This window comes from Callithrix jacchus, chromosome 14 (assembly GCF_049354715.1).
Source record: "Callithrix jacchus isolate 240 chromosome 14, calJac240_pri, whole genome shotgun sequence".
NCBI classification, from domain to species: domain Eukaryota; kingdom Metazoa; phylum Chordata; class Mammalia; order Primates; family Cebidae; genus Callithrix; species Callithrix jacchus.
This window is the reverse complement of record NC_133515.1, coordinates 25,043,919-25,066,890: the sequence shown is the minus strand read 5'-3', so window position 1 is coordinate 25,066,890 and position 22,972 is coordinate 25,043,919. Positions and strand designations below refer to the sequence as shown.

Sequence of the window (22,972 nt, the reverse complement as noted above, 5' to 3'; positions counted from 1 at the left end):
AAATTAAGAGTTATAGTCCTGTTAATACCAGGATATAAATTAGATTCATGAGTAGTTACTTTCCCTGAGATCTTGTTGGAAGAGCAAGTGTAGATCATCTAATGACTTGCAGGTATATGAAGGGTCATCTTCTAGAACTTTAGACTGCAGAATGGAGGTTTTATGACTTTCTTCAGGAGGAGTCCAAGGCTTCAGCTGAGTGTGAAGAATCCATGAGTAAATTCCCACCACCTTAACTGCCATTGGGGTAGACAGAATAACTGAAAATGATCTCACCAAGATGGGCCTAGAGAGGGAGAGTCTGAAGGGAGAGATTTAACAAGCACCAACTCTCCAGGGTAGAACAACTCTTTCCCTTTTTCCCTAGGGTGTCCTTCAGGTAAAGTTTTAAGAGTCTATTGGTACTTAGCCAAAGAGGTTATATCTTTTATTAAGTCTGCTGTTTCCTTGTCTAATACAAGATCATTAGTAAGAAAGAGCAGTCCATAAAGCATGTTCTAGTAGCGGAGAGAAATATTAGGAGACTGCTCATCCTAGGACTCAGTGGCTAGTTACAGACTTACAGGACAACTGTCCAGGTCAGGAGAGTAATACTGAGAAGGCCATGCCAGTGTCCAGGAGGTGGTCAACTTCCTGGCCTTCTATAGTCAGCTTTACCAGGGGCTCATTGAGGGTGATGATGCGAGCTGGCACTTGCCCCGGATACCCTCAGTCCTGCAGTTCAGTCATCTCTTAGACATCTCAGGCCCTGGGAACCTTCGTCCCCTGGGACAGTGTGCTTTCCAGTGATCCCCTTGACACAGCGGGCAAGGACTAGGAGGTGGTCCATTCCTCTGGGGACAATTTCTTATAAAATGTCCCCTCTGACCACACTGGTAACAAGCTCTGCTAGCCTGGTGGCTAATCCAAGGCTTTCCCTCATTTGAGCCCCTGGGGTCTGCCTGCCTGAAGGCCATGACTAGGGCAGCAGGCTTTCTCTGGTCTCTCCTGTTCCTTTCAGCCTGTTCCTCCTGGTCTCTATTATTAAACACTGAGGTTGCCAGGTTCAGTAATGATTCTACACTCTGTACTGGCCCCAAGGCCAGCTTCTGGAGCTTCCTCCTAATATCTGCTGCTGACTGCATAATAAACTTGTCCTTTAGTATTAACTGACCCTCAATGGAGTCTGGTGACAGGGGAGTGTACTTTCTTAAGGCCTCCCGCAATCTCTCAAGGAAAGCTGTTGGGTTTTCTTCCCTTCCCTGAGTTATGGTGGATAACATTGCATAGTTCATGGGCTTCTTCTTAGTTCTCTTTAATCCCTCAAGTATGCAGGTCAGGAAATGCCTACGGCTCCAGTCCCCCTGTTCTGAATCAGGATCCCAGTGAGGGTCTGTGCCAGGAACTGCTTGTCTACCTGTAGGAAATCTATCCTTTTCCTCTGGCGTCATTAGGTCATGTATTTGACTAAGGTACCACGTGTCCCCAAACTCTTGAGCTGCTGCTAGAGCAGCCTCTCTCTCATTGCTAGTTAGCGTTTGATTAAGCAATAACATGATATCTTTCCAGTTTAATTCAAAGGACTGACCCAGGCCCTGCAGAACATCTATGTACTTGTCTGGGTCATCTGAAAACTTTCCTAAGTTCACCTTGATTTTCTTTAAGTCAGAAAGTGAGAAGCGGGTGCGTACCGTGGTTGGGACAAATTCTCCTCCTACTGCCTGTAGGGGGCAGAAGCTAGGCATCCTGGTAACCTGAGATGCCTTGGCCATCTCGGCCCTCCCTGGCTCCTGCTGGGGTATAGAGGCTGAGGAGCCCTGGTAGACATTAGTAGAGGTAGAAGCCACAGGGAGTCCCAAATGTGGAGATAGTACTGAGGAGGGCTGAGTAGGGTATGGGGAACAGGCCTGACAGAGCTGAGGCTTTTTCTTTAGAGAAAAGAAAAGTTGCACATAGGGCAACTCAAACCATTTACACTCACTTTTACAAAACAGGTCTAATTGTAGAATAGTGTCATAATCTATACTTCCCTTAGGAGGCCAGGTTTTTCCACTCAGCAGTGGGTACTTCGGCCACACTGTTCCACAGAGAAAAACGAGCCGCTTCTTCTTCAAAGATTGTGTGTCAAACTGGTCCCAATTTTCCAGGATACATCTTAATGGTGACTTTATTTTGGGAAGAGTAGCACCCATCTGAAATCGAACACAAGGGATGCCCACATCCCTGGTTATTAATTGAAACCACTCAATCTGAGGTATCCCTCAGATAAGGCATGGGATCTGGGGTGTCCCCTAGTCAGTACCTCATAATTTCTGTGTGACCAAGATGCATGATAATCTTTTCAGGGCCTCCCATGTACTGGATTCAAATCATGCCTACTAGCGTTATGGGAACTCACGCTTACTGTCTGCATTCCTTTAGTGACCACCATAAAGACATGTAGACTGCTGGGATGGTTGGTTTGTACCAGCACATCCCTGAACCAGGCCAGTGAGGCTCGGGAGATGGGTACTAATATTCCTGAGCAAAGATCAGGCCAGATTATAAAACTGCCCAGGAGGGTAAACTTCTAAGGAGGGACCTCTATGCACAAAATTCAAAGAAGGTGGGCCGGGTGACTGAGGCTGGAACAATACCCTCAGGACCCAGTCCTCCTTCCCCACCCCATTTTCCATTATAGGAAATGTCCTTAGTGTTGTGGGGCCAGCAATTAACTACTTAGGCCTAGGACCCAGTTTGACTATGATCTTCTAGATGGAGAATTTCTGCTGTAGAGAAAGCCAATCCCAAGCAAGACAAATTATACACAAAACACAATGTTCCATAGCCTTCAGCTTCTAGATTCCCCAAAAGGCTTCCCCAATTCAAGACTGATACCACCAGGGATCTGAACTGGCAACCTCAGAGCTGCCAGCCCTATATCCTAACCCCTTTGCCATTTGGCTGCTTGTGCTAAGGGGCTGCCAGGAAGAAGTCTGCCTTATGGAAATCTGGACCCAGGTGTGGGCCTGAAGCTTTGGGCAGGGCTTGCAGCCAGTGGCTGCTTTTTGCTTCAGCCACTGTCTCCTTACAATGCACCAAAAGAAAAAAACGGCTTGCTGCTGTGAGTTTGAAAGCCAGGTGCATCTCTGTTTGGGAGCCTGGAGCTTCTGCTGCAGGGGGAAGATGGAGAGGCTTACCTGGCTGTGGCCCCAGGCAACTGGGCTTCCCAATCCCACACAGGCCCGGGCCATACCTCCCCACATCTCTGCTGTTTTGCTCCCTCCCCACAGTGCCTGTGACTGTGGCTTTTAACAGCCCAAGCCCAACCTGTGGTCCCAGTTTATGGCTGCAAGGTGAGACCTGTGAGTGAATGGCCCCAGGGAGAATGCTTGCCTGCTCCATCCCCCACAGGCTTAGTTTGCCACCGGCACAGCTGGTCCTGCCCAGTTTCTACAGATAGCATCTGCCTGCCCCGCCTCCTGCAGGTGCTTGACCCGGAGATGCAGCCTAGAGAGAGAGGGAGAGAGAGAGAGAAAGAGAAAGAAAGACAGTTTGGAAAAAAGAACTGTGCTTTTACGTCTGGCTGGCCTGCACCCCTTAAAGACAGGCCAGTGTCTTTCAGGTCACTGGATTAGTGACCAGGCCCTGCTGGGCTCTCACCCAATGGCCTGGTGCAGCCGCTTCCAGTGTCTCCTTAAAGCGACAGGACAAATTTTAAGTGAGAGAGGTCAAACTCACTTACCACTTCGAAGGAACAATTTCTTACGCCGTACCTTCTCCTGGCTGGCTCGCCAATACTGAGACCCGGTTCCGGGACCCTGAGGAGACACACTCCCTGGTGGGCTGTGTTCTTCCAGGTCCTTGGTCTCTCACTCACCCAAGAATAGGAGGGAGGACTCCGTCAGACGTGGTGCACTTGTAAGTAAATATCAGACCCCAAAGAGTTTTGCAGAAAGTGATTTATTTAGGCAGAGAGAGAGAGAAAGGAGAAAGAAATAGAAAAGACAAAGAGCAGCTCCCACGAGGTCATGGAAAGGGATCCAGACACCGAGTCCACCCGGATGTGGGGGAAAGGAACTTTTAACTGGGAGGAATTCCCACCCCATTTAATTTTCCCAACCTATGAAAGGAGTTCCTTTAAACTTCCGCTGGAGTGATTGATCTTTGATTCTTTCCCGCGCCCGCGAAAATTTAAACAAAAACCTCTAGTCTCTGGTTGGGCGGAGGGGATATGGCACTGGAAAGTTCTTGCCTTTGAAACTACACCCCCTTGTGGACCTGGGAAGAGCATACATTTCCTCAAAAGGATTTGATACTGCTTGGAGTTATTCCTTCAATAATCTTCTTCTCCTTCTCCTTCTTCTTTTCTTCTTCTCCTTCTTCTTCTTCTTCTCTCCTCCTCCTCCTTCTTCTTCCCCTTCTTCTTCTTTTCCTCCTCCTCCTCTTCTTGTTCTACTTTTTTTGAAACAGTTTTGCTTTTGCTGTGTTGCCCAGGCTGGAGTGCAGAGCTATGATCTTGGGTCTCTGCAACCTCCACCCTCTGGCTTCAAGCAATTCTGAGCAGCTGATATTACAGAAATGTGTCACCATGCCTGTATTTTTTTAGTAGAGTTGAGGTTTCACCATCTTGGCTAGCATGGTCTAACTCCTGACCTCAAGAAGTCTCCCTACCTCCACCTCCCAAAGTGCTGGGATTACAGGCATAAGCCACCACACCCAGCCTATTATTATTATTTTTAGATGGAGTTTCACATTTGTTGCCCAGGCTGGAGTACAATGGCCTGATATCAGCTCACCACAACCTCTGCCTCCTGGGTTCAAGTGCTTCTCCTGCCTCAGCCTCCTGAGTAGCTGGGATTACAGGCATGTGCCACCAAGCCCAGCTAATTTTGTGTTTTTAGTAAAGACTGGGTTTCTCCATGTTGGTCAGGCTGGTCTTGAACTCCCAACCTCAGGTGATCTGGCCTATCAAAGTGCTGGGATTATAGAAGTGAGCCACTGCATGTGGCGTGGCCTGTTATTCTTATGCAAGATTCCAGTGGCTATTTTTGGAAAGGTCCAGTCATAGCTTTTCTAAAGTAATTTTGTAATTTGAATGCATGTGTGATATGTATGTATGTATGTATGTATGTATGTATGTATCCATCTATCTATATATACACACTATATATATATATGATATACATATAAATATCACTATATATATATGAGAAACATCATTTTAATTTCACAAAAGTTCTCTGAGATTTTAGTTGTCACTGTATTGAGTTAATTTAGGGAGAATTATTTTACTCACAATATTAGCTTTTACAATGCATGAATGTGTCATAAGCTTCTATTTATTGAAGTCTCCATTGTTTTCTCTCAATAAAACTGAGCAGCCACCATAGTAGCTTACTCTAAAGAAACAGAAGGTTTGAGCAAAAAACACCAGCAGTCTTGTGGAGGTTTGGTTTCACATGGAATCACTGTGGAATACCCACTGCTATGCTGATAACAGGATTAAAGTGCAAAATTTTCATGCTCCAGCATGCTGATAATGAGACTGAAGTTTGCCCCAAACCCACTGCCACTCCACTGGACTGAGACATTGGTGGTCCTGGTGGATACACCATGGATGAGAAGCCTGGAAGCCTGCCCAGGTTTCCACTGATACCTGCTAGGGAGCTGCTAATACTTGAATTGGCTCTGCAGGTGAGGGTGGCTTTTTCCCCCACAGATAAAGACAGGGAAATTGGAGACTATGTCATCACAATTTCTCTGGTGGTATCTGAATTGGAATAAAAACAGAAATGTCACACATGTAAACTAGATCATACTTATTGTCTTCCCAGTGCACTGATCTACAATGAGCTTTAATTATTGTGCCTTCCCAGCAGGTGGTGCCAGGTGACAGGACTCAACAAGGTTGAGAGAGTTTCACTGACATGCAGACCCATCCAGTGTTTCCTGCATCTGGGAGCCAGAGGAACCAGAATCAGAGCAGCTGAGCTGGAGCTTCCAAGGTTCCCTCTGGGTCCCAACTGAATAGCTCCTCCACAGAGCTACCCCAGACATTGATATGAACTCTGGACAGCAAGGTGGCAGGGAGAGACATACATAACAGCCACAGTTGGTGCTAGGCTTCGGAACTGCAGAGACTACTTTCCTCCTCCTCTGTGTACTAAGCAGCCCATGCTCAGGTGGTCAGGTTGGAAAAGGCTGTTGATTCAGCCCTTAGTGCAGCATTCAATGCACAAGAAGACTTCAAAACGTCAGTAGATGGCAATTGGTATCGTAGATGGTGTTTCTGCTGTTGTTGTTACTATTATTATTATTATTTTATTATTTCCTTGGATATGGGCTCTTTTTATTTGCTTAGTTCTCTACCTTAAAAACACCTCCTGTAGTGAATAGATTCAAAGACTATGCTCTGGACACACTCCTTTACAGGCTTGAAATAGAAATATCATTTCAGAATGAATTTAAGGTTTGAGAGATTTATGTCATGAAGAAAAGAAGTTTTCCCTTTTTTAAAAAACTTCATTGTATATTTGTATTTCAATCAAAGATAAAAAGAGAAACAACATTTGATATTTAACACTGGTTCTTTAGCTCACCTAACCAATCCTTGTATTATAACAAGTCTCCTTTAAGCATTAACCTGGTTCCATGCATATCTTCTTTCCCTCTTTCTACTTAAAGGCCAAATATTTTAAAGGCTCAGAAAAAGAAATGCTCATATTTCTATGTGTATATCACTTATCTTTGTAAACATTATTTGTGTATCACATGGAAAGAAGTTTTCAAAGGACTGAAGTCCCATGCAGGACTCCAGCCCTACACAACATTCCTAGAAATAGGCAGCACTTCATAGCAGACCACAGAGGAGAGTGCGGCTGCTGGCACTACCAATCCTCACTAGAAAACCATCCTGGAAAGAAGGCTTATGCCCAAGGCTATACCACCATGGGAGAGACTGTCTGGTTCTGCTGGCCCACTGTAATCAACTTGATCATGGTGGTTAGTCTGATCTTTGATGTGTGGTACAATGTTAGGGGCTCAGGAGAGGTTGTTGTTCTTGGAAAATTGGTTGCTTAGAAATGTCAGTAGTCATGTGAGCCTCCTTAGTTGAAATTCACATGGCTGAGCCCATGCGTGGACCTCACTGGGAAACCTAGGAAAGTGACTGACTAACGTCCCTGTGTTGGATCATCTTAATTATTGAGAGCCTCCTGCTCAGTAGTGGCCTTTAGATGGGTATTCACTTGGAAAACCATTGTTTTCAATCTAGGTTCATTTTGAAAAGTCCAGTTATAGCTTTTCTAAAATAATTTTGTCTGTAATCCTTCAGCTGTTTCTTCTAAGACCTGATAAGCTGTCAAATCCGGCAGTCAATGTCATCGAATTGCCAGTCGCTCTTTGGAAAATAACCATGAGAGGTAACTCTTGCATTTTACCCAATGTTGTGATTTCCACTCTGCCAGGACATCCTTGACTTATCAGTGGTATGATATTACTCAAGTACAAATCTCACAAATAGGAAGGCAAAATTATGTCTCCAAATGCAGAAACAATTCAGAAACAAACAGAAACACCTGGATTAACCTGGAATTGTAACCTTATTTAGACATGAATACATACAAACATAAATATGTACAGCCAATAATACAGGAAATAATATACTGCCTATGTACCTACATGTATATTATAAACATATGTGCACATTTCTATCAATGATGTAACCATTTTTACTCAAATGATGTTTATGATGTTACTATTTTTACTCAAATTTTACTGTTTTAATTTCTTTTTAAAAATCTTTATGAATGCACTGCTAAAATTTAAACTAAACCCATATATATAAATAAAATACATGTATCTGTATGGGCAGATGTAGAAATATTTAATGGTATTTGCATAATAATGGTTGGTAACTAATCACTCAACTCGGTAAGTTATAATATTAAGCACGGATTTTCACGTTCATGGATTTTCATGTTAATGATTTTGGCTGATCCAGGCAGAGCTCAGCTGAGTGTTTCTACTGCAGCTTATCTGAGCTGCACTGAGCTTATCTCCAGTGTATGAATTGTGTTTTATTTGGGCTCAAGCCTGAAGGGCAGTGATGACTCAGTACATAACATTACCATGTAAGTTACAGGACTGAACAAAATCCCCAAACTGACATACACAGGCAAATATTTGATGACATTGATACATAATTGTTCCTTATCCTTTACAATCTCTCAAATATTTTCAAATTTAACTCTTCCTTAATTAGGAAGTAAAGATGGGTGTACTTTTTCAACATGTAGCTTTAAATAGAAATTTCCATAAATGTCCTCATATGGGGAAAAATCTCTTTATCTAAAGTAAATATTCCTTAAAGCATAGCTCTTAAACTTTGCATGGGTCACTTTTTAGCTTCCTAAAATGTAGGCTTTCATTCAGTTCATCTAAGGTGGTGCTGCAATTTTGCATTGTTTTTATTTTTTTTTAATTGTAGTTGCTTACTTGCATTTGTTTATTTCTCAAATGTTAGTTATATATATTATGCAATAAAGTGAAATAAAATAAGAAAAAGCTTTTCATTTTTTTGTTGACTCTGTGACCTAATGAACCTTTCTTCCTATGATCCCAACTTGCTGATGATACTTAGAAGCGCATCCCAACCTATCCTGCAGCCATTCTCTAAGTGTGCTAATTTGGAGAGACAGGGAACTAGTGACCATACTGGGCTATCTGCTGTTAACTCTCTCCATTATTATATAGCTTCTTTCTTTCCTTCTTTCTTTCTTTCTTTCTTTCTTTCTTTCTTTCTTTCTTTCTTTCTTTCTTCTTTCTTTCTTCTTTTTCTTTCTTCTTTCCTTCTTCCTCCTCCTCTCTCTCTCTCTTTTTCTTTTTTCTTTAATGGAGTTTTGATCTTGTCACCCAGGCTGGATTGCAATGGTATGATCTCAGCTCACTGCAACCTCCACCTCTCCGGGTCAAGCAATTCTCCTGCCTCAGCCTTCTGAGTAGTTGGGATTATAGGCACCCACCACCATACCTGGCTAATTTTTGTATTTTTATTAGAGATGGGGTTTCGCCATGTTGGCCAGCCTAGTTTCAAACTCCTGATCTCAGGTGATCCACCCACCTCAGCCTCCCAAGCCACCACACCCAGCCACCACTGCTTCTTGAAGTAGATTTCCCAGCACTCCTTTTGCCTTTCTGGTGTCCTAACCATTATATCCTCTGGTCTTTGAAAAGTTGTGGTTTAGACATAGATTTCCACATTAAGAAAAAGTCACCCCAAAAAGCCACTTAACTCTTAAGATGACTCAAGCTCCATCCCATGTGGAAACCTGGGGACAATCCCTCTAGGCTATTCCATCTGAGGAGAGAGAGCTGGGGTATGTATATTCCTATTCCTGTTACCATCTGTTAAGGGCTGTGTCTCTTAGTCTGTTTTATCCTCTCACATTGGAAGATGAGAAGTCTAAGATCAATACACCATCTGATTAGGATTTGGTTTATCTACTTTCAAGATGGCACTATGAACCCTAAGTCCTCCAGAAGGAAGGAAGTCTATGATCAGAAGAGCAGAAAAGAGAGAGAGAGCCCACACCCACAAGTGGGAGAGGGCAGGGACTCACTCTTAAGAGCCTGCAACTCCTACACCCCAAGCATGGAAATAATAGAAAGTCTTGAGTCTCTTCAAAGGACATTCCAAGCAGCTACCTAGCCTTAGGAAGTAAGTAATATGATAAGCAAGGAAGTAGTAATAGCCTAAAACAATAGCCGAATAATCTAGAATCACAGGATGATTGTTTGTATTTTGGTTACCTACAATACATTATCTTTTGTTCTATGAACCTGGACCAATGTGGACATCCCAGCCTCACACGTTTGCTTCCTTGGGGAGTTTATTGGGTCTGTAACACTGTGAGGGGGTAACTTTTATACTGTTCACCAATAATAAATTGCAGCAACTTCAGGCTGCAGACTGCTGATCATGAGAATAAAATCTGTCCTGGATACACTGCCACTGAACTGCAATAGGACCCTGGTTTGCAAATTGGATGCATCATAGATCAGGAGCTCAGAAGCTTTTCCTGGTTTCTCTTGATATCAGGCTAAAACAAGACTAATGCCCTGCCTGACTTGCCTGGCATGTGAAGGTCTCTCTCACCTAGAGAAGCAGACAGAGAGGATGGAGACTGGGTCATCTAGATGTCACATTTGGCTCTGAGATTGAAAACATAAAACTGTTAACACTATTAACCATGTTATGAGAGGGCTTTCCTGAATAACCAGGCAGTACTGACCATACTGACAGAGTAAATTCCTAGTGTTCTCCTTACTTATTTGGGAACCAGTGCAGTAGGAGCCCGAGGGACTGATGCTCGCAAAGGGTGTGACTAGCTTTTGCTTTGTTGAATATGAAAATTTGCCTTTCATATTATGAAATTTCCTTTTCAAAATATGAAAATTTGTTGAATATGAAAATTTGCACATCTGCAAGAATGACTTTATCTCCATGATATTGCACAGGCCTAGTGTCTCTCAGGGGTCCTAAGATTAATCAGGCCTGCATATGCTTGTCTGCAGAAAACATATTTCTTTCTGGGGGCCACAGGTCAGAATCTGTCTATTGTCTTGCAAGTAGATTGCTCTTCTGCTCTATTCATGACCTACTTTTTTTGCTAGCTTCCCATGTAAGACCTGGCTTGTTAGAGAAGCACATCTCCAGAAACCGCAATAAATTTTAGAAGTCTTCTGCATTTGGTACTGATGAATATTATTGAGGCCAGAAAGACTTCTTCTTTTCTCTGATCCTCTAGAGCCCTTAATGTTGTAAATCATCAGCACTATCAGCCAGTGATGCAGTGGGGTATAAGAAAGATGGATAGATACATAGATGGATGGATAGAAGGACAGATTTATTTGTTGAAAAATAAGAAAAATGTTAACATGTAATATGTGAAAATAGTGTAATGTTTTGCAAGGAAGGGTCCAGCCACTAGGTGTGACATAGCTAAGCTGTTATCTCGGACATGTGATTGTCTTCCTCTATTTCTACATTTCCTTTCCTACTTCTTTCATCTAGGCCAACATCAGAAATTTTCTTCCCCCACTTCTGAAAAGTCTCAGCTTCTTTCTAGCTCCGTGTGTCATCATGCATTCCCACACTAGGTATTTCCTGAGTTCCTTGGATTAATATGTGTGTCTTTAATCATTCTTAAGCTAATTTCTTTCAGAAGCTGAGATGTTATATAGACCCAGTGCTCACATCTACTCTTGAATCTACTCTGTTCCATAAACTGTGCATCTCTATATTACCAATCTCTTCCAGTTTATAAGAGAAAGCAGTTCTTAATTACTGGATTTAGGGCATTTGACCAAAGCAGGTTCAGAAAGAAAACCATGAACCAAAATGAAAGGAAGACCAAATTATTGCATGGGGTGTGAAACCCACACAGTATGTAAAGGGCACTTGTGTTGTGGAGTAGAGAGGGAAGCCCACCAGAGGTGTTGAAGCTATAGTGGAGAAAGGAGGATATCCCCACATAGGCGCAGAATGTGGGACACCCTCCTCCCACTAGTGCAGATGTCACAGCTGAAGCAGGATGATCTTGAAACTGGAAGGCGGAGGTTGCAGTGGGCTGAGATCACACCACGGCACTCCAGCCTGGACTCCTTCTCAGAGAAAAAAAAATAAAAAGTCAAAAAACAACAGATGCTGTTGATGTTGTGGAGAAATAGGAAAACTTCTACACTGTTGGTGGGAATATAAATTAGTTCAACCATTCTGGAAGGCACTGTGGCACTTCCTCAAAGAATTAGAAGCAGAAATACCATTTGACCCAACAAGCCTATTACTAGGTATATACTGAAAGAAATATAAACTTTTCTATTATAAAGATGCATGCATGCATGTTTATTGCAGCATGATTCACGATAGTAAAGACATGAATTCAACTCAAATGCCCATCAATGATAAAATAGATAAAGAAAATGTGGTACATATACATCATGGAATACAACGCAACCATAAAAAATAAATGAAATCATGTCCTTTGCAGGGTCATGGATGGAGCTGGAAGCCATTATCTTCAGCAAACTAATGCAGGAACAAAAAACCAAATGCTGATGTTCTCACATATAAGTGCAAGCTGAACAATGAGAATACATGGACACATGGGAGGAACAAACACATTGGGGTCTGTGTTGTGTTGTGTTGTGTTGTGTTGTGGGAGAAGTGTTTCTGTGGGAGGAGGGTGTCTGTGGGAGAAGTGTGTTGTGGGAGAAGGGTGTTGTTTTCTCTCATGTGTCCACGTGTTCTCATTGTTCGGCTCCCACTTATATGTACCACACTGCCTTCCAGGTTCAAGTGATTGTTGTGCCACAGCCCTTCAAAGAGCCAGGATTTCAGTCATTCACCACATGCCCAGCTAATTTTTGTATTTTTAGTACAGATGGGGTTTCACCATATTGGCCAGGCTAGTCTTGAACTCTTGACCTCAAGTGATCCACTTATCTTGGCCTCCCAAAATATAGGTGTGAATAACCATGCCCAAATTCTCGTTTTTTGACTTTTTAATAAACGCCATTCTGACCGATGTGAGATGGTATCTCATTCTGGTTTTGATTTGCATTTCTCCAATGATTAGTGTTGTTGAGCTTTCTTTCATATGATTATCAGTTGCACATATGTCTTCTTGTAAGAAGTGTCTGCAACTTTTTAATGTTTTTTTTTTTGTAAATTTGTTTAAGTTCCTTATAGATTCTGGATATAAGATCTTTGTCAGGTGAATAAATTGCAAAAATTTTCTCCCATTCTGTAGGTTGTTGGTTCACTCTGATGATAGTTTCTTTTGCTATGCAGAAGCTTTTTAGTTTAATTAGATTGCATTTGTCAATTTTTGCCTTTGTTTCAATTGCTCTTGGCAACAAAAGCAAAAATTTGCCCAGCTGCAAGAATGTAGAAATTTGCAAAAATTTGCACAGCCACAAGATCATGAAATCTCTGCTTGTGTCTATGTCCTAAATGGTATTACCTAGATTTGTTTTCTAGGGTATTCTTTAATAGTTTTTGGTTTTATACTTAAATCTTTAACCCATCTTGAGTTCATTTTTATATAAGGTGTAAGGAAGGGATCCAACGTGAATTTTCTGCATATGGCTAGCCAGTTCTCCCAGCACCATTTATTAAACAAGGGGGACCTTCCCCATTGCTTGTTTTTGTCAGGTTTGTTGAAGATTAGATGGTTGAAGGTGTGAAGCCTTATTTCTGAGTTCTCTATTCTGTTCTATTTGTCTATGTCTCTTTTTGTACCACTACTATGCTCTTTTGGCTAATATAGCCACATAGTTCTATTTACCATGACTGAATATTATTTTCATGCTATGATTTCAAACTAAACATAGTCTTTGGAAGTACATCCAAGTATATTCTGAGGCCATCACTTAACTGACAAAATCTTAAGAGTTGAGATACGTGACCACACTGGTATGTCAGCTGTCACTTCCTATCATCACTGTCATTCTGGAAGCACATTTGCCAGAAATTTCCTTCTTTGGTTTTTGGAAGAGTTTCCCAGTGAGGGGCCTGCCCTGAGATTGGAAAGTCAGAAGAGGAAGATTCAATACTGTCATTCAACACCTGCAGCAGGACATATTGACAAAGGTGAGGACTGCAGAAGCACCAGGTGAAGTCCTCCAGGCATCTGAGAGCATCTGCACCACCACCATGGGGTTCTCAGAAAGGTCTGAGGACCACATGATTGGCAACTGTACCTTCTCTACCATATGTATTCTGGATTGTGGAAGAGAATTCCTCTTTTCTAGTATTTGCATCTTTGACTACTACACACCCAAGCCTTTTAAAGGCTATAGTTTAGACTCTCATTCCCTGTGTTGTTTTTTTTTTTAAATCCTACTTGGAATACCTAGAGTGGCTCACTTTTGCTGTATGAATTCCGACCAATGCCAAAACTGAGACTCCTCAGGTGTAATCATCTCTTCTCAATGAAATCAAGACAGGCATTGCCATGTCAATGCTACTGGGGATGAGGACCAGGAAAGACAGAAAAGATGAAGTGGGCCTTCATGGCCCTTTTACAGAAACTCTCCAGTGACCTTCTCAAATTGTGACTGCAATTTGAGAAACACTCTCAGCAGATGGAGGCACCAGAAGGAGCATCTGGGACAGCTCAGCCTCACACATCTGCTCCCCTGGTGGTTTATGTTAGGGCTTGTAACACTGTGGGAGGGAGATTATCATACTGTTGACAGTAATATGTTGCAATATCTTCAGGCTGCAGACCGCTGATGGTGAGAGTAAAATCTGTCCCTGATCCACTTCCACTGAACCTTGATGGGACCCCTGTTTCCAAATTTGATGCCCTATAGATCAGGAGCTTAGGGGCTTTCCCTGGTTTCTGCTGATACCAGGCTAAACAGCTGCTAATACCCTGACTTGCCCGGCAAGTAATGGTGACTCTGTCTCCTACAGATGCAGACAGGGAGGATGGAGACTGGATCATCTGGATGTCACATCTGGCACCTGAGATTGGAATCATAAAAACAAACATTCATACAATCATGTTATAAGACGTTCTCCCTAAACATCCAGCCCAGTACTGAGTACACTGGCTGAGTAAATTTCTAGTGTTCTCCTTCCTTACCTGGGAGCCAGAGCAGCAGGAGCCCCAGGAGCTGAGCAGGAGCCCTCATGTCCATGCTGTGTCCTGACTGGGACTGACTCCTGCACAGGGTGTGGCCAGCCTATTAATAAGTCTGCAGAGCAAGGGGCTGTGTTCTGGGACATGCAAATCAGCAGGGTATGGGGCAGGCTGGGCACAGCTGCAGGGCTGGCTCATCTCAGTAACTCAGTACAAAGGCAGTGTCCTCAGGATTCCAGGTCAGACCAGAGCAGCACAGATTTGTGTGTAAATAACATGTTTCTTCCTGGGAGCTGTTTTGTTACAAAGAATGTTTTTGAGTTAATGTCAGAATTTGAAATATTCCTGATGACTAGATGAAGTAATGTATTTTGCTGGTGTATAGAGATTATTATTATTATTATTTTGAGATGGAGTTTTGCTGTTGTTACCCAAGCTGGAGTGCAATGGCGCGATCTCAGCTCACCGCAACCTCCGCCTCCTGGGTTCAGGCAATTCTCCTGCCTCAGCCTCCTGAGTAGCTGGGATTACAGGCATGTGCCACCATGCCCAGCTAATTTTTTGTATTTTTAGTAGAGACGGGATTTCACCATGTTGACCAGGATGGTCTCGATCTCTTGACCTCATGATCCACCCACCTCGGCCTCCCAAAGTGCTGGGTATTTTTTTTTTAAATATGATATACACTCAAATAGAAGACAGTTCATTGTGCTGTACTTACAACATTTCTGTTAGCATAGAATTATTCTATTTTTGGAAAGGAAATTAAAAAGGAATTGTACCAAGATTGCAATCCCTGTCTATACCCTATGTCCTTCCCTTTTCTTGTACTGCTGCTGACTTCCAGTGGCCATCTATGCATTTCACTGCTCTTTCTGAAGCTGGAGAACGTGGCTCTACCTGTATTCATAGCAGACTACAGGGACTCAAATGAGCCTCTCTTTGGACAGTGCTATAAGTTTACTGTGTCCCTCAAAATCCATCTGTTGTTAACTTCACCCTCAATGCAAAAGAATTGGGAGGTAGAGCCTATGGGAAATGTTTAAGTCATGAGAGCTCTGCCCTTATGAATGGATAAATGCTGCTATTAACAGGGCTTGTGTTATGGAACCAAACTGGAGTCCACTCACTCAGCTCAGTAAGATCAGATATTCACACTGAATTTGCAGCAGGAGAAAGTAAGATTTTTTTTTCTCTCTCTCTTTGCAGGGCATCAGGTAAAGAGAATTTGAGGCTCAAATCCTGGCCTCACTGATGGCTTACAGGTAAGAGTTTTTTAAGGCAGGGGTAAATTTCAGGAAAGCAAAAATTACAGGTAAAATTAAAAATTAATACATGGAGGTCACATATTGGTTTTGGCCTACAAGGGCAAGATATCTTGAAGCAGGGGGCTACAAATCAAGGGTAGATTAGAAGATTCCTCATTTGCAATTGGTTAAGGAAGAAAAGCTTTGTTTAAAAATTTGGATTCAGCAGAAAAGAACATTAGCTCTGGTTTACAGATATGACTTTCACCAGGCCCCACAGTAAGAAATTTAGAACAAAGAACCATGGTCAGAGCTCAGTCCCCATTTTCCCTTTTTATGAGGTCTATGTGGTGGCAGATTCATTTGGAGGGGTCTTGTTTTCCAAAAAACAACTCAGAAACATATATCAAAATGTCACTTCAGTTTCTAAAGGGGACCCAACCAACCTATGATTCTAGCTTATTTGGCTGTTGTTTTTGGCTACTATTACTTCCTTGCTTATCATGTTATTTACTTACTTATTAATGATAGGTAAGTGCTTAGAATGTCCTTTGAAAATACTCAAGATGTTCTATCATTTCCATGCAGGCTTCTAAGAGTGAGTCCCTGCTCTCTCCCACTTGTGGGTGTGGGCTCTCTCTCTCTCTTTTCTGCTCTTCTGATCATGGATTTCCTTTCTTCTAGAAGACTCAGGGTTCATAATGCCACCTTGAAAGTAGATAAACCAAATCCTAATCAGACAGTGTATTGATCTTAGACTTCTCATCTTCCAATGTGAGAGGATAATTGTCTGTTCTTTATTAATCACAGTTTGAGGCATTCTGTTATACCAAGACAAAACAGACTAAGAGACATAGCCCTCAACAGATGATAACAGGAGTAGAAGTATACATACCCCAGCTCTCTCTCCTCAAATGGAATAGCCTAGAGGCATCATCCCCATGTTTTCACGTGGGATGGAGCTTCAGTCATCTTAAAAGTTAGGTTGCATTTTGGGGTGACTTTTACCATCCATCTTCTATTTCCTGCTTTACTTTTCTACTCCTTACCAGTGTAGATAGGCTGCCTGCAGCAAATTCCTTCATGCTGGTGAACCCAATTCAAGATAAGAAACAAAGCCCTACTCTTGGAAAAAGGTATATTTGCTCTGAATTCTTATCCCTTTTCCTTTCTTGGTGCACAAGAAAATCCAGGAAGCACTTCATTTCCCTTTACCAATGTATCTTAGATTTGATTTAAGCAGTTGATTTCTTCTGACTCACAAAACAAAAGGAGCCTTTAAAATAGCTACACATAGCCAGGTGTGGTGGCTCACAAATATAATCTCAGCACTTTGGGAAGATTAGGTGGGCAGATTGCTTGAGCCCAGAAGTTCGAGACCAGCCTTGGCAACGTGGCAACAAAACTCCATATCTACAAAAAAAAAAAAAAAATACAAAAAATTACCCATGCTGCTTTAGTTCCATTACTCTGGAAGCTGAGGTGAGAAGATTGCTTGTGCTTAGGAGCTGGAGGCTTCAGTGAGACGTGATTGCACCAATGCACTTTAGCCTGGTCCACAGAGTGAGATTCTGTCTCAAGAAACAAAACAAAACAAAACAAAATTCCACAAAGCTACATACCACGAATTCCACATTAGAGGCAGTGAAATAAATACTTCTCACCCTAAAAGCCTTAAGTCAGAGGGTCTCCAAGTCTCAGATTGTTTCCAGCTCTCTTACCTCATCAGTCTTGTGATTCTTTTATTCTACTTTAAGAGAAAACAGTTGTGGAAAATCATAAGTGTTGTTAACACAATAAATATTACCTCACCCCAAAGACATTCATGTCTTCACATCTGAAGTCTGTGAATGTTACCTCGTGTGTCAAAAGAAACTTAGCAAATGTGATTAGATTAAGATGTGTGAGGATAGGAGAGGGTCCTGGATTATCTGGTTGAGAGAACATAATCAAAAGATCCTATACTAGGGAGGTAGGAGGGTCACAGCAAGAGAGCAGCTGGAACTATGAAGAGGGATGCTTGAGTAATGTAATGGGTGATGAGGCTATAGAACAGACAAGGTCGGGACATCTTAAAGATGAAAATCAGAAAATCAAATTCTCTTCCCTTGGAACCTCCAGAAGGAATAGAGCCCTACTGACTCCTCAATTTTAGCTCAGAGAGACTTCTGACCTTTAGAACTATAGGATAATACATTTGCGTTGTTTCAATCCAGTGTAGCTATGGTAAATTGTTACATCAGCAATAGAAAACTAATGCAAGAGGAAGAGATGGCTTCTGTCTTTCTGAGTGCATGGTTGACCTCTGTTCTCCAAAGTATTTCCACCTTGCTGTCACTTGTCAATTTTGACAAGAGTCAACATTGTAAGGGGAGGTAGCACCAGAATTCTTCTAAGGTAGAAAATGTTAACATTTTCTTTCTGATGAGGACTCTCTCTGATGGGGCATCTCTTTGCAGATGCCACCTTCTGGCCATGCCCCACATTACTGTCCCTCAGGGCATGCAGGGAGGGCGGGGGGTGGGAGAGAGCTCTATGGGGTCTCTTTTTATAAGGACGCTAATCCTGTGGTATCAGGTTCCTGCCCTGATCACCTCTTTAACCCTAATTACTTCCTCAGACTCTCTCTCCATATACAGCCGTATTGGGGTAAGAGATTCCAAATAGGAATTTGTGAAACGTAATTCAGTCCACAACAGATGGGCTTTGGCAACACAGCCAAGGCAGTTGGAAAAGGGCAAGATCAGGCTTCCTCTCTGAGGACTAGGGATTTTCCCACCACTAAGCACACTAGCAGGTCTTCCCAGGTGATCCATGTCACACAGGAGACCCCAGCCCAGCCTTAGGGGCTCTCTGTTGATAATGAGACACTATCACTTTTACTTTCTCATTACTTCTAAGACTAGGTTTCTATCTTTTGTCTACTATGATGTTTGTCTGCCATCTAACGGCGGTTTCTAATAGAGCATCTCACAGGATTTTAGATGCTAGGGTCCAATGAGTGTTGACTATGAATGCATCTTTTCATGGGTATTCATGGAGTTGATCCTATTACATCTGTCAGTAGGCCAGATTTTATAGAAAACACAAAATGGTCCCCCCTTAATAAACTAGTTATCTAGTTGAGGACAAAGGATATATAGGAACAATATTTGTCTCAAAACAATTAGAGTGGCTAGATTCTGCAATCCATGTGAGACACCAAAGGTGTGGTTTTGGAAAAAAGAGGGTGCACTGTGTAAGACCCTGTAGGACAAAATGGCAGGGGCTCGGGTGAGACTGCAGGCTCCTGGTTTGGATGTTAACACAGCCTCATTCCTATCTTCCCAGAAACCCTTTCAGAGCAGCTCTGAGAACCACAGTAGCTTTCCAAGCTGAGGAAGCATCTGGGGACACTTGACCTTCTAAAAGAACAACTGCTGAGGTTTGTGCTCTTGGCTTTAGCACTGTGAGTAATTAGATGTCATCATTTAGGTTTGTGCTAAGCAAAATTATTTCCTAAGATTATGAACATGTCTGTATTTATGAAGTGCAATAGGCTAGTCACTAGTCATATGTGGCTACTGAGCACATGAATTGTACCTGATGTAACTGAGAGGCTACATTTTTTAATTTTAAGTGTTTCTAATTTACATTTTAATTTTAAGTATTTCTAATTTATATGTTTGTGGCTATGCATCGTTAGTGTTACCATGTTTACCATGTGGAATAGCACAGTTTTAGACAATAATAACCAGTAATGTCATCAAGACACCCTGCCTTGTGTTTTTTTGTTATTACATTTTAGGTTTACACCCTACCTTGTGTTTTTTTAAATTACATTTTAGGTTTTGGGGTACATGTGAAGAACATGCAAGATAGTTGCATAGGTTCACATGTGGCAGTGTGATTTGCTGCCTTCCTCCCCTTCACCCATCCCATATCTGGTATTTCTCCCCATGCTATCTCTTCCCAACTCTGCCCCCCGCTATCCCTCCTCTATTCCTCCCAATAGACCTCAGTGTGTAATGCTCCCCTCCCTGTGTCCATGTGTTCTCATTGTTCATCACCCACCTATGAGTGAGAACATGCGGTATTCCATTTTCTGTTCTTGTGTCAGTTTGCTGTTAAGCAAAGCTGTGACCCAGGACCACTGTACCAAGCTGGGGTGGACCATGGCCAAGGTAGACAGAGCACATGGGTGGATCTCAGGAACCTTCCCTGGATTCTACCGTTTCCAGGCTGTTGATGAAAAATATCTCTCTTGGAGACACTGATTGGGAAGCTGGAGACTGGGGCCCACATAGTTGCCAATAGAATCTGAGGTAAAAACAAAACACAGACCTCTCCAAGTTAATTACTTCCTTCTCCATAGGCTTCCCAGCAGAGTCCTGCTGGCTGATCAAGTGGGAAGTGATCAGTCCCATGGGACATATGAATGCTGTCACATGGAGAGTTCATATGACTTCTGGCCTTCTGGGTTCTGGTTCCCAGAGCTAAAGCCAGGGAACCAGAACCCAGAGAGCTAGAGCCCAAGCCCCATGTCCAGTGTCCAGTGCTGCCCTGCCTAAGGTGATCCCAACTCAAAGGCAGCGGCAGACCCATTGATTAGGGTTTGAGTGTCAGGGAAGGGCTTTGGGGAGCCTGCAAACTAGCAACAAGGGAAAGACCTGGGCTTCCAGCTTCTGAGCCAGGGAACATTCTATGCCATGAGTATGACACAGGCCAAGGTGTTAAAAGAAAGATATTATAGTAAATTCTATGTTTACAGGAAAAAGAATCACAGAAGGCATCTGATTATTTAGCACTTGTTGGCTTTTTCAATGCACAGCAGTTTGTCTAAAATTTCCCAGTCCCTGTCCTTCCCATCATGATCCCTTGGTCTTTTCTGTTTCTGTGGTCACTTGGCTGCCTCCTCACCATTCAGATGAATCTTCAGTACGACCCTGGGGCCTTCCCTGATCAGCACAAAGAAATGGCCTCAGCCTCCAGATACCACATACCAATGACCAGTTTTTACACAATTTGTCAACTACTGAAATTATTCTATTCACTTTTATTATGTGGTTATTATTCCCTGCTTGACACTTTCCTCTACTGAATATCAGTACCTGAGATCACAAATTGTCTTAATTACTCATGTGTACCTAACCTTCACTCACTGGCTTTTACTTGCTCTGAAAATGCTGACATTAAGTGAAAACAAATTGAATGAAAAACTATGTGTGTTCTACTTAATTGGAAAAAAATATGGCATATTTTTCTTAACTAAAGACATTTAATGGGGGGGATCCAAGATGGCTGAATAGGAACAGCTCTGGAGTGCAGTTCCCAGTGAGAACAACAAAGAGGGTAAGTGATTACTGCATTTCCAAACAAGATTTTACCGCCCACAGACCAGGAGATTCCCGGGCTGAAAAGTCCCATGAGTTTCTAGCATGGCTGTTTCAGCCAGCACAGTGGATCTCTGCAAAAAAACTCAGACAAATATTGGGGGCCATTTCAACTGGTGCCCGGAATGCCTGGGAGACAGAGCTACTCATTCAATTGAAAAAAAGGTGGCTGAAACAGGGAGCCAGGTGATCTCCTTAGGGGTCTTCACTCCCACAAAGACCAGCAATCTGAAAAGCTCTGGATTGAGGCACCAAATTCAGCTGGACCCAGGAGGGCCCAGCATTGTCAGGGAAGGGTGTCTGCCATTACCGAGGCAGTCCACCACTACCTAGGCAGTTCACCATTACTGAGGCAGTTCTAACGATGCCTCTATAAGCAAAACTGCAAGGAAGCTCTCACAGCAGCTGGGCAGAGCCCACGGCAGCTCAGCAATGCCTCTGCTGGCAGACTATGACTAGGCTACCTCCTTGCTGGGCAGGACATCTCTGAAAAAAGGCAGCAGCATGTCAGGAACTTATAAATAAAGCCCCACCCTCCCAGGACAGAGCACCTGGGAAAAAAGATGGTTATGAGTTTTGCTGAAGCAGACTTAAACGTACCTGCCAAGCAGCTCTGAATGGCAAAATGGAGATCCCAGCTTGGCACTTGAGCTCCTATAAGGGACAGACTGTCTCCTCAAACAGCTTCCTGAACCCCATATATCCAAAGAGTCACCTCATAGAGGAGAGCACAGACTGACATCTGATGGATATCTTTCTGGGATGAAGATAACAGAAGAAGAAACTGGCAGCAACCCTTACTGTTTTGCAGCTGCCACAGGTGATCCCCAGGAAAGGAAAGTCTGGAGATCCAGCAGTCCTAAAGCAGAGGGGCCTAACTGTTAGAAGGAAAACTAAAAGAACAGAAAGAAATAACTTCAACATCAACAAAAAGGATGTCCACTCAGAGACCCCATCTGAAAGTCACCAACTACGAAGACCATAGGTAGATAAATCCATAAAGATGGGAAGAACCAGTGCAAAAAGGATGACAACACTGAAAACCAGAATACCTCTCCTCCTCCTAGGGATCACAACTCCTCACCAGCAAGGGAACAAAGATGGATGGAGAATGAGTCTGATGAATTGACAGAAACAGGCTTCAGAAGGTGGGTAATAACAAATTTCTCTGAGCTAAAAGAACATGTTCTAACCCAACGCAAAGAAACTAAGAACGTTGAAAAATGGTTGGATGAAATACTAATGAGAATAAACAGCTTAGAGAAGAATATACATGACCTGATAGACCTGAAAACATGACATGAGAACTTTGTGAAGTATACACAAGTATTAATAGCCAAATCAACCAAGCAGAAGAAAGGATATCAGAGATTGAAGATCAACTCAATAAAATAAAATGAAAAGGCAAACTTAGAGAAAAAAGCATGAAAAGAAATGAACAAAGGCTCCAATAAATATGAGATTATGTGAAAAGACCTAATCTACATTTGATAGGTGTACCTGAATGTGACGGAGAGAATGAATCCAAGCTGAAAATACACCCTTCAGGATGTTAACCAGGATAACTTCGCCAACCTAGCAAAGCAGGAAATACAGAGAACACCACAAAGACATTCCTCAAGAAGGGCAACTCCAAGGCACATAATAGTCAAATTCACCAGGGTCGAACTGAAGGAAAAAATGCTAATGGTAGTCAGAGAGAAAGGTTGGGTTACCCACAAAGGGAAGCCCATCAGACTCA

At 42.6% G+C, this 22,972-nt stretch overlaps 1 gene segment (V, D, J or C); it reads right to left on the bottom strand.

Moving 5' to 3' along the window:
• Positions 1-13,787: 13,787 nt before the first annotated feature.
• On the bottom strand, positions 13,788-14,697 carry LOC118147435 (immunoglobulin kappa variable 1D-33-like). The segment is given in 2 exon segments: positions 13,788-14,494; positions 14,616-14,697. Coding segments are annotated over 2 exon segments (378 nt in total).
• Between the last annotated feature and the right edge of the window lie 8,275 nt (positions 14,698-22,972).